The 16,724-nt window shown below is 40.7% G+C and overlaps 1 protein-coding gene across 1 annotated transcript; it reads left to right on the forward strand.

Annotated features, from left to right (window-relative positions):
* Positions 1 to 559: 559 nt before the first annotated feature.
* Positions 560 to 13,228, forward strand: LOC138605274 (NLR family CARD domain-containing protein 3-like). The gene is made up of 11 exons (XM_069677421.1): positions 560 to 690; positions 1,905 to 2,024; positions 3,113 to 3,151; positions 3,186 to 3,226; positions 3,265 to 3,348; positions 4,694 to 6,497; positions 8,132 to 8,305; positions 9,810 to 9,983; positions 12,072 to 12,245; positions 12,736 to 12,909; positions 13,183 to 13,228. Exons 1-11 carry the CDS (start codon positions 560 to 562, stop codon positions 13,226 to 13,228), a joined length of 2,961 nt encoding a protein of 986 aa, XP_069533522.1.
* Positions 13,229 to 16,724: the final 3,496 nt, after the last annotated feature.

Genomic DNA, 16,724 nt, shown 5'->3' on the forward strand with positions numbered 1-16,724 from the left:
TGGTATCTAAGCATAAATGGGTGATGCTGACATGTGTGACAGAAAATTATTTGAATGTTGTCCCTGTTGGGTTTTGGATGTAACCACTTGAACAACCTGCCTCCGCTTACTGTGCTCTTTTTAGTCATACTCAGCTCATTTCCTGTAAATGGAGAGGGGAGGAGCAACCTGACCAGGTGATCAAGGCTCATAAGAACAGGGAGTGTAACCTGAATATGAGGTGTTCAGTCCGTCACTTCAGACGACGGAGCAAAAGGAGAAAAAGCTGAGGCAGGGTGAGTGTTAATAAACACATCATTTCACTGGTAGCATCTCTCAGAGTCACTTTTCTACATGTGGACTGTAGAGGAAAAAGTTTGTTTCACCTGTGGACACAAAGTCTTGATCGGCTGAATAATTTATGTTAAACCTTCAGTAACTCACAAAAACAAGCAGAGATATAAAGAACACGGAGCAGGTGGAGTGCTGACTGGATATATTTAACTGTGTTTGTGTGTGTTACCCTCTTTTGGCGCATTCTTGCGTGTGACTTTGAACAGACCTGTTTTTTCTTGATAAGATGAGTGTTTGTGTGGAGGAAGAGGAGGACAGAGCAGAGTCTGCAGTATCCGGCTGTCTGTCTCTGAAGAGTGAACGGTCCAAAGGTCATCCCCCACACTTCAGTAATGAACCTGGACCCTCAGACACAAAGTAAGAGACTGTTTTTACTGTAAACTGACCTGACAGACGATGATGCATTGTGGATGAATACTGAATGTGTTGCTAATAGATTTATATTCATGATGCAGAATTATTACTGCAGAAACTGTTTCAAACTAAGGTGGATATATTTTAAAGGTTCATATCCACATGCTGATGTTTTTTTCTGCAGTAAAACACTTGAAACCTTCTTTTCAGAATTTACAATTTACAGGAAATATTCACAACTTCTGTCCCTCAGGTTAGAGTCCCTCTAATGATTTTAACTTTTCCAAATCTGCTTCAAATGTTTTATTCATATTTTCATGCTTTACTCGGAATATTTTGTTTGTTTGGCTCTTTGTCAGATGAGCCATCTTGGATCAGGTCATAAAATAATTGTACAACATGTGCGTAGAAAACCTTTGCTCACTTTTACTGTCAGTGTTTATGGTCTGTCTTTGCTCTTTGCACTGTGTTTCCTGAATTATGGCTTTATGATTTAAACTCTAACTTGTCTGTCTGTGCATTTAGAGCGTCTGTTTTACATCACGAGGGATGTGTAATGTTTAATGTATCTTTTTCATGGTTTATTGTTGTGTCGTTGGCGTACAGCTGTACTCTCCTGTTGGTTACATATTGTTTTAAATTGTTTGCAGCTTTGTGTAGCCCTATTACCCAGGGTGAATTTCCCCTCTGGGACAATAAAAGTATCTTATCTTAAACTCTAACTCTTAACTTTTGTGTAAAACATGGTGAATAAAAAGCAGCCTCACAGTTACCACTCAGTTATTCTGCAGTGGGTCAGGTGTTGTTAGGCCATTAAATGGCTGCTGTCAGTTGTCATCTGGAGGGAGATTTGAGGGCCGTACTTTGACTCCTAGTGGACAGAGTGAGCTCTATAATCTACTGCTGAGGTGAAATCATTATTATAACTGTTGTCGTGAATCGTGATACTACTACTACAACAACAACAGTTGTAACATCTGAAAACGTCATGTTTTCTGTTGATTTAGTTTTTTGTAAATTAAACATTTAAACATTTGTGACAGAGAGAATTAATTTGTTCTTAGTATCAGTGACAGCTGTCAGTCACCTTAAAAAGCCGTCAACTTATCTAAGAGGATCAAACAAACTTTCCATCTCCTTTTGTTAACAGCAGCAGTAAAATTTAAGGAATTTGTCAACGACTCGTGACATGAAAAAAATCATCTTGTGTGTTGCAGATTTCAGCCCAGCAGACAGAGAGCAGAGTCTGCAGTATCCGGCTGTCTGTCTCTGAAGAGTGACCGGTCCAAAGGCCATCCTCCACACTTCAGTAATGAACCTGGACCCTCAGACACAAAGTAAGAGACTGCTGTTACTGTAAACTGACCTGACAGACGATGATGCATTGAGGATGAATACGAAATGTTTTGGCTTCACTTTGTCATGTCATCCATCTTTTTATACAGTCTGTGGTTCATATAATAAAATTGTAGTATGCTGTGTTGCTTCAATGATCAGATGAGAGAGGTGAACACACGTCTTTACTTGGAAACCTTTTTGTTATTTTTTAAGAGAAAAAACGAAAGAAATTAAGAACAGAACTAATATTGCTTTATTTTCTGAAATGTGAAACAAAAACAATTATTCACAGCAAAAGAAACGACAATGTTTATTGTCGATCACTTTTATAGACTCCCATGTTGTTATGATGGAAATATAAAACAAATTTGGCTGGCTGGTAGTGGGCGGAGCTTATCAATTAACCCGGATCGTCACATGTACAAAGTTTGCTGGGTAACAGCGTCAAGTGAGAAGTATGGCGCATGTCTCCTGTCTGCCTGTATATGATGCACTTAGGCAGCTTTTTGGACAGATTGCTCGCATTTCCGCCCTTAAAAGCAAAAGTGTTGTTGCTCTTGTGGCAACGAGCATTGTTGGCTTCGACTCTGGTGAAGTGTCACCACTCTTTTGAACGCTTAGTTCTCTCGGGCATCGTCACGAGCAGGATCTCTCGTGTTGGAGAGAGCTGGAGCGTGTGAGAAAGAGAGCTGCACTCGCCCCTCGCACACAGGCTCCGTGAGAGAGATCTCTTTTCTGGATTGGAATATGCATCATAGATAATCTTGTTGCAAATCAGAAACGGTTGCTGAGCTTAAATGTGCAAGATAAAGTTTTTGTAGCAATAATAGTAAAGTAAAATAGTGAAGGACATAATCAGCTGTCTTAAATGGAAGGCTTTTACTGTGAAGGTGTTTCTATGAATAACAAACTACAAGCGGATCTCAAAATATTTAATAAGATTGTCATTTAATTAACTGCTTCTTATCTGGTAAACTGTTACTGCTCTCTGTGAGCTATCAGAGCTTCTAGACAGTGTTGATCACATGGTGATATTATTCCATCAACTTCAACAAATCATGTTGGTCATGAAGAAATGTGTTCACAGAGAGAAGAAGAGGAGTCGTGTTTCTGTGGAGGAGCAGCCGTCCTGCTGTGCTGTGTGTCAGGACGTCCTGAAGGATCCAGTCTCTACCAGCTGTGGACACTGGTTCTGCAGACAGTGCCTCCCCTCATACTGGGACCAGTCTGGTTCATCAGGAGATGCCTCCTGTCCCCAGTGTGGAAAAAGATCCAGAACAGCACCTGGACCACAGACAGCCAGTGAGACCAGCACTTTACAAAGTAAGACCGTCCATCAGTCTGCTGATGTCATCACGTCTGAAAACATCTTGTTGTTTTAACACAGAGACATTTGATGTTAAGATCTTTATGAATACCGTTTCATATTAACTGATTTGTTCTGCTGCAGCGTACATATCTGCTCTGTGTCCCGTGTTCTCCTTTGAGGAAAAATCTGAACCCAGAAGAAATCCGTTTATATTTAACATGTTGTCACTGTATGGCAGCGCCCCTGTGTTTGCTTAAGAATATCAGAATACTGCTTGTTCTCCACCAGGATTGATGGAAATGAAGAACTTCTGAACTGCTGATGTTAACTACAGACTGTATATGAGAAGAGGAACATAGGCAGTGTCATGTCAGCGTGGACGTGGACAATAGTTTTGAGGCCTTTAGTTTTCGCCTTCTTGGTTTTTGGATACAGAAGTGACCGTATTTGGACGAGAGGGGGGAACTGGGGAGGAAGGAGGGACTGGCAAATAGTAAATTATTAGTTATTTAACAAGCTAAGCTAACAAGCCAGGTGTTGTCCAGACAAGTGGTTCCCAAACTTTTTCTGCAGGGTCCACTTTTTGTAGATGAAAATATTTTCAAGCACCCCCAACCCCTCACCAAACTCATAAATAAAACATAAACATACATCCATATACACGAACACACGCTATCAGACTTCATGCTGTAAGAAGCTTGTACTTTGAAGTACCCACCATTGTACAGGTGAAGCCGAGGGATAGATGTGATTCTTCATATTTCCTTGTCTTTGGTTTAGTAAGTGTGACGTTTGGTTTTCATCGTCACACCAGATTCATCGTCAGCCTTATAAGAAAGGCCGTCCTTTCACTAAAGTGCCCAAGCTTTGCTAGCAGTGCAGAACAGTTTGCATTGTTTTTATTGAGCCTTTGATTTTAATTATCAGCTCCTGAGGTTTCTGTCTGATATAAACGCATCATTTCCTGTTGCTGCTGCTTCACATGAAAGTTCTCCATCAGCAAACCAGCGCGAGACTTTTATTTTGGAGCTGCTATAGGAAGTGGAGTGTATTTGTTAAATTTCTCGCTGCTTTGTTAGTGGTTCTAATCAATAAAAGGTCTACACAACAAGATCTGAACATGTTCTGCAGGATTTTATCCGTGGATCAGTTTTAAATATTGTAGTGATGAAAAAACGGCCACAGTAAGCTGTTGAGGTGAAGCGCTGCAGACGAGCTGCTGAGTATCGTGAGGCTGATTTGGACTTTAAAACCTTTAACACTTTGTTTTCTTATATTGCTCTTATTTTGGAAATAACATAATCACCAGACTGTCAAATGTTCTTGTTTCATCTCACACTTTTGTCTTTTTTGTGAAAGGTGGTCAGCAGGAGGTTTTAGATCAACATAAGATCAGTCTGAGGACGAGATGTGAACGTGTGACTGAAGGAAGTGATGAACCAGGAAGTGGAACCCTCCTCAAAACAATCTACACTGAGCTCTACATCACTGAGGGTCAGAGTGAAGAGGTTAACACCCAACATGAGGTCAGGCAGCTTGAGACAGCTTCCAAGATGAAGACCCTCCATGACACTCCAATCAAGTGCCACGAAATCTTTAAAGCTTTAAAACCTGACCAACAGAGACGCATCAGAGTGGTCCTGACGAACGGCGTCGCTGGTGTTGGAAAAACCTTCTCAGTGCAGAAGTTCACTCTGGACTGGGCAGAGGGCTCGGAGAACCAAGATGTCAGTGTGCTGATTCTGCTTTCCTTCAGGGAGCTGAACCTGATCAAAGACGAGCAGTACAGTCTTCTCAAGCTGCTCCATGTTTTCCATCCAACATTACAGAAGCTCACAGCAGAGACGCTCGCTGTCCGTAAACTGTTGTTCATCTTTGACGGCCTGGATGAAAGCAGGCTTTCACTGGATTTCACCAACCATCAGGTTGTGTCTGATGTCTCTCAGAAGTCATCAGTCAACGACCTGTTCATGAATCTCATCAAGGGGAATCTGCTTCCCTCGGCTCTCGTCTGGATAACTTCCCGACCTGCAGCAGCCAATCAGATCCCTCCTACGTGTGTTGACAGGTTAACAGAAGTACGAGGCTTCACTGACGCCCAGAAGGAGGAGTACTTCAGGAGGAGGTTCAGTGATGAAGAGCTGTCCAGCAGAATCATCTCACACATGAAGACATCCAGGAGCCTCCACATCATGTGTCTAATCCCAGTCTTCTGCTGGATCACTGCCACAGTTCTGGAGCACATGTTGACCACAGGCCAGAGAGGAGAGCTGCCCAAGACCCTGACTGACATGTACTCACACTTCCTGCTGGTTCAGACCAAGAGGAAGAAGCAGAAGTATGGTGAGGGACATCAGGTGAGTCCTCAGGAGCTGATGGAGGCTGACGGGGAAGTTCTTTTGAAGCTGGGGAGGCTGGCGTTTGAACATCTGGAGACGGGAAACATCATGTTCTACCAAGAAGACCTGGAGCGCTGTGGTCTGGATGTCACAGAGGCCTCGGTGTACTCAGGAGTTTGTACTGAGATCTTTAAAAGAGAGTGTGTGATCTTCCAGAAAACAGTCTACTGCTTTGTTCATCTGAGCGTTCAAGAGTTCCTGGCTGCAGTCTACATGCTCCACTGTTACACACACAACAACACACAAGTACTGAAGGCTTTCCTAGGAGAGTACATAGACATCTTTGATAGCTATGACACATCCCTGAATAACTTTATGAAGAATGCCATAAAGAAATCCCTTCAGAGTAAGAATGGTCACCTGGACCTGTTTGTTCGCTTCCTTCATGGCCTCTCCCTGGAGTCTAACCAGAGACTCTTAGGAGGTCTGCTGGGCTGGACAGGCAACAGTCCAGAAATCATCCAGAGAGTCATCAACAACCTGAAGGAGATGAGCAGTAATTATATCTCTCCTGACAGAAGCATCAACATCTTCCACTGTCTGATGGAGATGAACGATCACTCAGTATATCAGGAGGTCCAAGAGTTCCTGAAGTCAGGGAGCAGATCAGAGAAAGAACTCTCTGTGATCCACTGCTCTGCTCTGGCCTACATGCTGCAGATGTCAGAGGAGGTTCTGGATGAGTTGGACCTGCAGAAGTACAACACATCACAGCAGGGAAAACAGAGACTGATTCCAGCTGTGAGGAACTGCAGAAAGGCTCGGTAAGTCCAGATGTGATTAACATTAAATATCACAGTAGATTAGTAGTTTAGTTCTACAAATATTAACACTCAAAAATGTGCATTACTCTTAATGTTATAAAAATATTTCTTTATTGCAAAAATGATCTATTAGTTGTATTCTGACAAAGATGTTCTTGAGCTGTTTTGTAAAAGTTTGTAAAATGTTATTTTTAAGTCCGTTTTTTTTCTAGCTGTCATGTTATACATACATAATAAAACAAATTAATCCAATTTTGGAGGCTTAGACCATGTCTACATGTACATGGTTATTATTGAAAACAGAGTTTTTCCCTCCTTTGTTTCCAAAAAACCCCGTCCACACAAGCACGGTTATAAAAAATCCCCATCCAAAAGACAACAGAAAAGCTGTCATGAGAATGCCACACCAACAGGCGGGGATATAACCCGGTCATGCAAAGAAGAAGAAGTAGAATTTCGGCTAGTCAAAAGTCTGAAAACATCTATCCCGACGCCTTTGTTCCTCAGATGAGTAACTGTACATATATATGTGTAAACATTTAAAAAGTCCTGTTAAGCATCACTGCTTTTGTCACGTCCGTCATTATGTAAGGATTGGCGCCTCATTACTGACGCGCCACCATGGCGATAACGACGCACAGCCTAACGTCATGAGGCAAAAAGGCTGTTTACCACATCTACATGTCTCCTCATAAACAGAGTTTCTAAAAGTCTTCACCCTGGCCGGAGTTTCACAAAAGATCAAATGGTGTTTGTGTAGACGAAAAGGCCAAAATCGAGAGAAAAAGCTACATTTTGATAAGAGTCCCGACCTGAACTCATCTGTAGATAACATTTCTTAAATAGTCAAAGCACCGCCTACTGGCAACAGGAAGCAAGTGTTGCTATATTTTCATATACAATTCCTTTGAGATTTGGTCTTAACCCCCTCAGATTTGGTCAGAAACATCCCAAGACCTTTGCCATGCTCCATTATGAAACTCAGAAGTCTGTGTCCCATGGAGTTCCCATGGCGACACGTTGTTGACAGGAAGTTATTTTGTCAGGGTCTTAAAACTCTTGTACAGCCATGAAACTGGGTACTACAGTAGCCCCTGCAGCACATTAAACCTTACGAAATCGGCTACACATATATATGATGTCTAGACCTACAGAAAAGCCTCTTGGACCCATATTGTAAAACTAACGGGTAGTCTGCTATTTTACATATTTTTTTGCGCCATTTCCAGGGGTCATACTCTAACAAACTCCTCCAAGGGCTTTCATCAGATCCACCTCAAATTTGTCCAGTATACAGAGGAGACATTAGCAATGAAAAGTTATCAAAAACTGCATTGCATGTTCTGCCCCAAATCCTTTTTAAGGGCATTTCCAGGGCTCATTCTTTAACTAACTCCTCCTAAGGCATTAATCAGATCCACCTCAAATTTATTGTAGAGATGGAAACAAACTTCCCTATTAAAAGCTATCAAACACATGTACACAACTCAAACGGCGTGGCCATGGCGGCTCATCAAAGTTCCATGCCTCGTCATGAAACAGGAAGTTGCCGTAGGTCAATCATACAGGGTCTTATCTGCCTTAAACTTCATATGTTTGATATACTGTGTTATGTCATGTATGTGTCATTACAGACTTTTCAACAGTGAACTGTCAGAGACTCACTGTGAAGTTGTGGCCTCAGCTCTGAAGTCCAACCCCTCCCATCTGAGAGAGCTGGACCTGAGCAACAACAAACTGCAGGACTCAGGAGTGAAGCTGCTGTCTGCTGGACTGGGGAGTCCAAACTGTCAATTGGAGACTCTTCAGTAAGTTTACTGACTGTGTCTTATTTTTTCTTTTAATATTCAATTCATATCTTTGACTGAGGTTTCAAAGTTGTGGTTAAGTATTTCCATGATTTGAATCTGAATAATTGTTTTTTCAAAATGTTCTGTCCAAATGGCTGAACAAAAAAAGGAAGAGACATATTAAATGTTTGAAAACTTCTGCTCTACTCACATTGGTGTCGATCAGACAGTGAAGATGATGTCAGCACTGACGAGGCTGTAGTGTGTATGAGGGATGTGAACGATGTCGTAGATCTGATGATAGCAGATGAAACCAGGCTGCAGAGAGTTTGAGCGTCTCTGTAAACAGACAGAGAGACAGGGTCGATAAAGAAAGAAAGACATGAATGCAGAGCTCAGTAAAGGTGAAGAAAGGAACTGTGATGATCTTCATGGTGTCAGAAGCTGAAACCCACACAGCTGCTGTGGTGTGGTGTGCATCTAACCAGAGCTAAGAGTAATAAACAGCAGCCTAACACCAGCCAAACAACACAACAGAGCAGGATTCAAGTCTCTGATGTCAGTCCGACAAAATATCAGGCATAGTGTTTGATAATAATAAGGTCTGTTCATGTTGTAAATCATAGAGTTCAGTCAAACTTTAGAAGCTCCATAAAGATTTAATTCCACATCAAACTCATTTAAACAGGTCAAAAGGTTCAGCATCCTTCAGATAAAGTACTTCTGGTTAAAGCCACATTAACGGATGATTCTGAGTGACAGCATTAAGTTTGGGTTATCTTGGGTTCAATGTTATTTCCTATTATTCTTTATAACAGATCAAGCTGACCTGACTCCAGTGTTACGAGATGGAGGACAAACATTTACAGTCTTTCACTTTACAAAAATGACTTCTACAGTTAAGCTTAAACTGGTGAGATGCTTCAGCAGACTGAGCTACACATATCAAGTGTTTCGTGTTTGACTGTCTCCTTGTTGAGCTGCAGTGGAGGAACAGTGACTCAAAGAGTGAATGGTTCTTCATAGTTTGAAACGTTGGTCGACACAGACTTGATTTGGCTGACTCAGACTGTCGAAGCTTCAGATTAATTTCAGTTGAACCCTCGGAGTTTATCCTGCTGTGTAGTTTTGTTAGGAAGGGACCACTTCACACTCACTGGGGACAGTAGGAATCATTAGTGCCACTAATGAGTCTTTAGTGTGCATAAAGACTTCAACAAATGTGGACGTCTCCTTTTATTACATAGACCTACTAAGCCCCAAATACAGTAAGAAGGGCATTTAATAAACGCATTAATGAACCGTATTTAGTCCCAACATGTGTGATGTGTTATTGATTCTCTAATTACAGACGTGACTGAGATCAGCAGCATGTTATTAACCTGTGCTGACATGAAAAGGTGTATGACTGTTCTGTTGGATGCAGAAGGCTGACGTTATGATGATCCACATAACACGATGGAAAAGTCACTCCACTCATTCTAAGGAAAAATCTGCATTTTATTCCACATCATTTATTCAGATTGAGTGACTGCAGATTGTCGGACATGAGCTGTGCTTCACTGGCCTCAGCTCTGAAGTCCAACCCCTCCCATCTGAGAGAGCTGGAGCTGAGCGAAAACAAGCTGAAGGATTCAGGAGTGAAGCTGCTGTGTGGTTTTCTGGAGAGTCCACACTGTAGACTGGAGACTCTGAGGTCAGGAACCATGTTTTACTTCTGTGCTGAGATTAATATGATGTGAAAGTTGTGTTGACACTAAAGTGCAGACATAAGGCTGATATTATACTGATCCACACTGAGTATCTTAATGCTGAAGTCTATTTTCTTCTTCACTGCTTTAGTCCATTGACTGTAGCAGAGCAATGTTGAGTTCCACATTTGAAACCTTCATAGAACAAGAAAAATCCTACACTGTATAATTCACTGTGAAGCTCTCGAACACCTGATTTCATCTTTTATTCCACATCATTTTTTTAAATAAATCAGTAATGGATGCATTTATTAATTCTATCAGTTTGTACGAGCAGACATAAATATATTCAGTGTTTTCTATTTTCAACATTTTGATTTAAATATTTGTTTCTTGTAACGACTGAAAAGTTTAATGTAAAGATGCTTTGAGTTTATGGCTCCACTATTTCTAAAAGAAATACTGTCCATGTCTTTGTTCACATTCACCAAAATTCATTCTGACATATTCGGCGTCTTGGAAACTTTACTATTTAAGTCGACTCTTATTGTGTTTGGCTGCACAACATGAGTTTGTATAGATGGAGCCACTGGTGCTTCTTGTGTTACGCCCCTGAAACATGAGGAGAAATAATCACACAGTGATTGGGTGATGTTACCTCAGCGACCTCTGTAGTTAAATGAGGAAAGTGCTGTGATTCCCCACCACTACTAAAAGACCACTTTGACCATTACAGAAGACTAGGGCTGCACAATTATTCAAATATTAACCTCTATCACCATACTGGCTTCCCACGACTATAGAATTGATTGACGGCGACGCTCACCTTTTAAAATGCTCCTTCATAGAAACTCTGCTGCATATCAAATCAAGCGCTCCCTAGACTAACAGCCCCTCCTCCGGGGGGCGATGGAGAGGATTTAGCTTCATTTGTAGGGGAGCTAGCATGTCATGTGATGAGCGCCTACCTTGCAGCGACAGTTTAGAGTGGAAGAGAAGAAAACAGAGACCGGTGTTTTGGCTCAATAAGTGAACATGTTAACTGGTGACGGTCAGCTCAATGTGTCTGTGGTTGTCATGGTTACATCAGCTGTTGAAAACAGGAAGATAATACGTAGCTGTCCTCGTGAATGTCTTTGTTGTTTTTCATTACGATCGCAAAAAATGCTTCTCTGTTACGTCTTTGACGTGTTATTGGTGCAAACGTGTCATGTAGGCTGCTAACGCTCAGTCGCTTTTTGACTGCTGCTTGTTGTTACGCTAAAACAGGAAGAGAGCGAGTCACTCGTTAAACCGAAACAACGGTCCCCTGAAACAGCTCGTCATCGCTTGTTTGGAGGTATTTCAGGTTTAAGGCAAGTGATGTTAAGAAGAAAAAAGAATATACAAAAAGGGTCATGAAACCTGCGTCTGCGTCGCAAAGCAACAAAACTAACTTGTTCAAGCAGCTGAAAAAACAGCACAAAGTGCAGCATGATGAGTGTGTGAAGGCCGAGCTGAAGAACGAGCTGCTCCCCGTCCCCGTCCTCGTCCAGCATCAAGTCAGACATCCAGAACATCACGACACCCTGTCCGCCTAGCTCCCAAAGACACACTGAAATTACCCATGCACTCACATTCCGTTACCTTACAATTATGATATATTTTTCTTCTAGAAGATTCACCAAATTCAGGACAGAATCTGATTTTAAGTCTTAGTTTGATGCAAAATTATATCTTTAAATTCAACAATAAAGATGAAGGTGAAACATTTCACCTAATTAGCATTACTACCATTTTATAAAAACAGTCAAGAAGCCCTAAACTTTAACTTGTATCAGACTGAGTGTATTATACTTTAACATGTCACACTTGCAGAGTTTAAGAGGTGAAGTCACTGTGTCTGTACTGAAGTAGCAGCATGTTGTCATTAATTTTAATGAGATCTCTTTTTCACTTTATGTATTTCACACATTTTAACCTGAATCCTGTTGTGTTCAGGTGTTTGGACTTTCCATTTTATAAACTTTTACCTTCAGCTCTGAACACATTAAACATTCAAATATTTCATGCAGGAACATTGTATTCTAAAGTCTCATTTATTCTTTATCCAGATTGACTTACTGCAGGTTGTCAGAGGTGAGCTGTGCTTCTCTGGCCTCAGCTCTGAAGTCCAACCCCTCCCATCTGAGAGAGCTGGAGCTGAGTGCTAACAAGCTGCAGGATTCAGGAGTGAAGCTGCTGTGTGGTTTTCTGGAGAGTCCACACTGTAGACTGGAGACTCTGAGGTCAGGAACCATGTTTTACTTCTGTGCTGAGATTAATATGATGTGAAAGTTGTGTTGACACTAAAGTGCAGACATGAGGCTGATATTATACTGATCCTCACTGAGTATCTTAATGCTAAAGTCTATTTTCTTCTTCACTGCTTTAGTCCACTGACTGTAGCATTAGTAACCTAATCACAGATTTTAACATCATAACAGACCAGAACTTTTATCAGACTATGAGTGCATTATATTTGAACTTGTCACACTTGCAGAGTTTAAGAGGTGAAGTCACTGCGTCTGTATTGAAGTAGCAGCATGTTGTCTTTATGATGAGAGCTCTTTTCCACTTTGTGTATTTCACACACTTTAACCTGCATCCTGTTGTGTTCAGGTGTTTCCATTTTCTAAACTTTTACCTTCTTTACGTTCTTCAGCTCTGAACACATTATTAAAGGATTTCATGCAGGAACATTATATTCTAAAGTCACATCATTTACTCTTTTTCCAGATTGAGTTGGTGCAGGTTGTCAGAGGTGAGCTGTGCTTCTCTGGCCTCAGCTCTGAAGTCCAACCCCTCCCACCTGAGAGAGCTGGAGCTGAGCAGGAACAATCTGCAGGATTCAGGAGTGAAGCTTTTATCTGGTCTTGTGAAGAATCCACACTGCACACTGGAGACTCTGAGGTCAGTCTAAACACACTTAGTATCACAGCAAAGAGTCATGCTGTCTGCTAAACCTCCAACCCTCTCGGTGAAGTTTGTTTGTTTTTACAGTGAAATCATTTTATAATTGTACCATCAAAACTCCAGAAAGAAAACTATTCTCTAGATTTAGCTTAGCTTCATTTTTTATCCAGTTTCAAAATTGTAACTCCCAACTTTTTATTCTATTGTATTTCCTCCTTTTTACCTTCCAAAATAACACTTCTCTTTTTATTTTCTCTCTTTATTCCTTAGGTGGGACAAAATATGGCTGGAGAGTAAAAGATGGCCAAAGTTCTGAGGTGTGGGGACTCTGGGAGGAGACCACCAGAGCTCCTCAGAGCCGTTTGTCCTACTGATGGGACAGGCTCGAGAGCGAGTTTGTTTTGTGTGTTTGATGTGCTGTTTTTGAAGGAAAGAATTTGACAGTAATGTAGAAGTATCATAGAAATGTTGTTGATTCAAATTAATAAAAAAGTTAGTTATTTTACACTGTTTATTTGGAAAATACGCCTACATTTTGTTTATAGCATATATGTAGGCTGTGATTTGCATAATATTGGATTTATTTTGTAATAGGCTAACATATACAATTAATTTTATTTTTTACCAGACATGTAATGAAATGGCATTTACTTCTTTTCTATTTTTTTCTTTCCTCTCCGGTACCCCCCACCCCCCACTGTTCACACAGACCAGTCTTACTAATTTTACAATAGCCATTTATTACAGCAAACCTATTTGTTGGTATCCTGTCAACGACCTCACTGTTTTTATCTATTTATTTTTTTGGTTTGTTTGTCTTTAACGTCACTTTGCTCACTAGTTTGTCACGATTTTTCACCAATAAAAGTAAAAAAAGAAATGGCATTTTACATAGATTTTACAGTAATAAAACATGAAATTTTAATAACTTATGAATGAGTTTCAAACAATTTAAGCGGTAGAATAAACCCAGCATTTTAGTTTAAATAAAGCAGAAGTTGGAATAAAAGATAAACACATCTTGCAGGGTTACACAAGCTACCAGTCTTGCTGTGTTAAAATAACCCAGCATGTAGTTGGTCCAATAGATAGGCTACTGTTGAGCTAAGTAAGCAGTGTACAACATTATTATTGGGAGCTCCACACTGATAAATTGCTTACTTTTTAAGCAAAACCTTAAGGTGCTAATCTCAAAGATTTTTCTTCTCTTTGGCGGCACCTATGGCGATATTGCTGGAGCACACTTCCCAGATATCCAGACAGTGCTGCATGTGTGACGTCCACGGTTGGCTCCGGTTGTAACATCTTGATTTTCTTGCCTGACGGTCGCTTTCCTTTTCAGACTGTTTGCTTCATCTGAGCGTCGAGTTTGTTTCTTCTTCTTTGGATTTTCACTTCTTGTTGAAGTTGTATCTGTAGTCATCCATCTTTTCTTTGTAGATTACTGTTTACTCGCAAGACTTGCAGGGACCAGAAAAGCAGCCGCTGCCACTGCTGGCTGATTGAAAACGCGTCCCTAACTGGGCGTCGCTTCTGATTTTTTGTTAAAGTAAAAGTCGCCACAGACAGCCAGCCAATAATACTATATACTGCAAATGCAAAGGCTTTCATCAGTGGGCCATAGGCTCAGTAAACGTTGTGTTACCTCATTCGGTGATAGATAGAGACTTAACAGACATTTATTTAAATGGAAATCTTCGAGATTAATAATTTAATATACACTTCATATTTACATTGTATAATAAGTGTACTTGAAATATAGCAAAAAACACATCCATAACATGACTCCCACGTGTTTATTTGCATATGAATGCGATTGTAATTTAAATGCTAATTAACAACTAGGCTAGGTAGCATATATTGTTAGCATACAGTAATAAACTTGTAATCAAACATACAAACTCTTTGGCTGCTTATTAGTTTAGAGGGGCTAAGACTTGGTCACACTTCCTCTTCCTTGTCTTCCTTCTTGTAAGGAAAAAATGGGTTTTCACTGGAAGAGGGGGAATATTTGAAACCTTAAACGTAACTAAAGCTGCCAGACAAATGTAGTCTAGTATACAGAACAGTATTTACCTGTGAGTGGTGAAGTACATTGTACATATTTAATATAATAAGTAGCCAATAGTGTTAAGTTTGGTGGCCCTGTGAACAAAGCAGTAAGTCCTGTCTCTTTGCTGATCCTGTCCTGTGTATGTATTTTCTTTTTTGTGATCAACTTTTATTTATTTTTGAAAAGGACTGCAGATGAACATCTTCAAGTAACCTCTGCCAGTAAAAATACAGCTATACCATAATGACCATAACGATGAAGAAATCAAAAAGTATTGACCTGCATATAAACACTTTTATTAACCCCTAACCTTCCCATGGGTCTTTCCCTGAGTTGCACATAATAAGGATATCTCTTAACAATGATTTTCAGTGGAAGTAAAACAAACAAACATAGAAATTAATAAATATTTTGACTCTAACATTGCTTGTAAAAATATTAGTTAACTATTAAAAAGAATTTAACAGATACGTGTTAACGTAAAAATTCTATCCAAATAGTCGAAAAGGGTTTTGGGTTAAAAGATTGTTCCCGGTTTATCCTTTCGTGCAGTCAGGCTCAGTGACTTGGCCTGGGGCACGTGAATGGAGCACGGTTATAATTAATGTCATAAATTCAACGTGTCTTTGCTGCTGTGACAATTCAACATTTTTAGAGAATCCTGCTATTAAAAGAATGCATGATTAATAATAATCTAATGATGTAATATATTGTACCAGAACAGTCACACGGGCTATTTTCTTCTTTAAAGAACATTTTCCTGATTATTACTTAATTAAATATCTTTTGAAACAGTGTTTTAACAGTGCGGTTTAGAAGGCTACTGCAATCAAAACTAACAAATTAAAATATGCTCCATTCATTTATAAATATTTATGCTTCATAAAGAATAGAGCTTGGTTTCCTTGAGATCACCATGGTTACCGTGTGAACTCACCATGCGGTGTGCAACAGGATCATCTGCGTGATAGAATTTAAAACAGTGTGTTGGCCGAGAACATACACACGGGGGCACAACACACACAAAGAATACTTGTGCTGCTTCTCTCTGCGGAACATCGACACAGACGTCTGTGGCTACTGTAAATCACTCAACGCGACAGGAATGATGTCACTGTGATGTCATGTTGTGGAGTGACGATGTGTGTCAAGTAAGGTCGTGTGTGTGTGTGCATGTGTGTGTGTGTTGAATCAGGGCGTGTGGAGCTACATCATATGGCGTAATGTGTGTGTTTATTATCCATAGTTTACTGTCATGTTAAACGCGTGTATTCTGTGTTTGAAACTGTTAAACACTCACGTGACCGGTGCGTGTTTATATTTCCAGCGTTTCTACCTTGTGCGTAATCGCCGGTGCGTAAATGTGTGCACGCGTTTATCCCGTGCAGATCAAGTCAAGTCGTGTATGTGCCATGTCCGCGTGTCATGTGACCAATGCTAACCTTTGAGGATCGAGTGGCGCAGCGGACCAACACTCACACAAACAGTACCTCCCTCTCTCTGTAACCCACTCTGTCTGTAGGCTTTTCACTCGCCTGATCCTCTTAAACTGATGTCAGGCTTCCCTGCTGCTGCTGCCTGCGCACGACTCCCCCCCTCCTGTCGGCTCAAACCGACATCGGGCACAGACAGGACCGGACTGGACAAGTTTGACAGCTGCAACGGGGGGAAAAACGACGCTACCACTGAAGACATGCGTGCGTACATATGAAGAGAAAAACATCAGAATAACGGGAGCTGGAGATATGCTGCTCTGATT

Source organism: Semicossyphus pulcher, unplaced genomic scaffold (genome assembly GCF_022749685.1).
Source record: "Semicossyphus pulcher isolate SPU_LCO1_2020_fin unplaced genomic scaffold, fSemPul1.0.p SCAF_3, whole genome shotgun sequence".
Taxonomy (NCBI): domain Eukaryota; kingdom Metazoa; phylum Chordata; class Actinopteri; order Labriformes; family Labridae; genus Semicossyphus; species Semicossyphus pulcher.

Excerpts from the sequence above, each read along its gene's own strand:
- LOC138605274 (XM_069677421.1), top strand. The coding sequence starts at position 560 with ATGAGTGTTTGTGTGGAGGAAGAGGAGGACAGAGCAGAGTCTGCAGTA. Across the intron at positions 691-1,904 it reads CCTGGACCCTCAGACACAAA|ATTTCAGCCCAGCAGACAGA; the intron begins GTAAGAGACTGT and ends TGTGTGTTGCAG. Across the intron at positions 6,498-8,131 it reads AGGAACTGCAGAAAGGCTCG|ACTTTTCAACAGTGAACTGT; the intron begins GTAAGTCCAGAT and ends GTGTCATTACAG.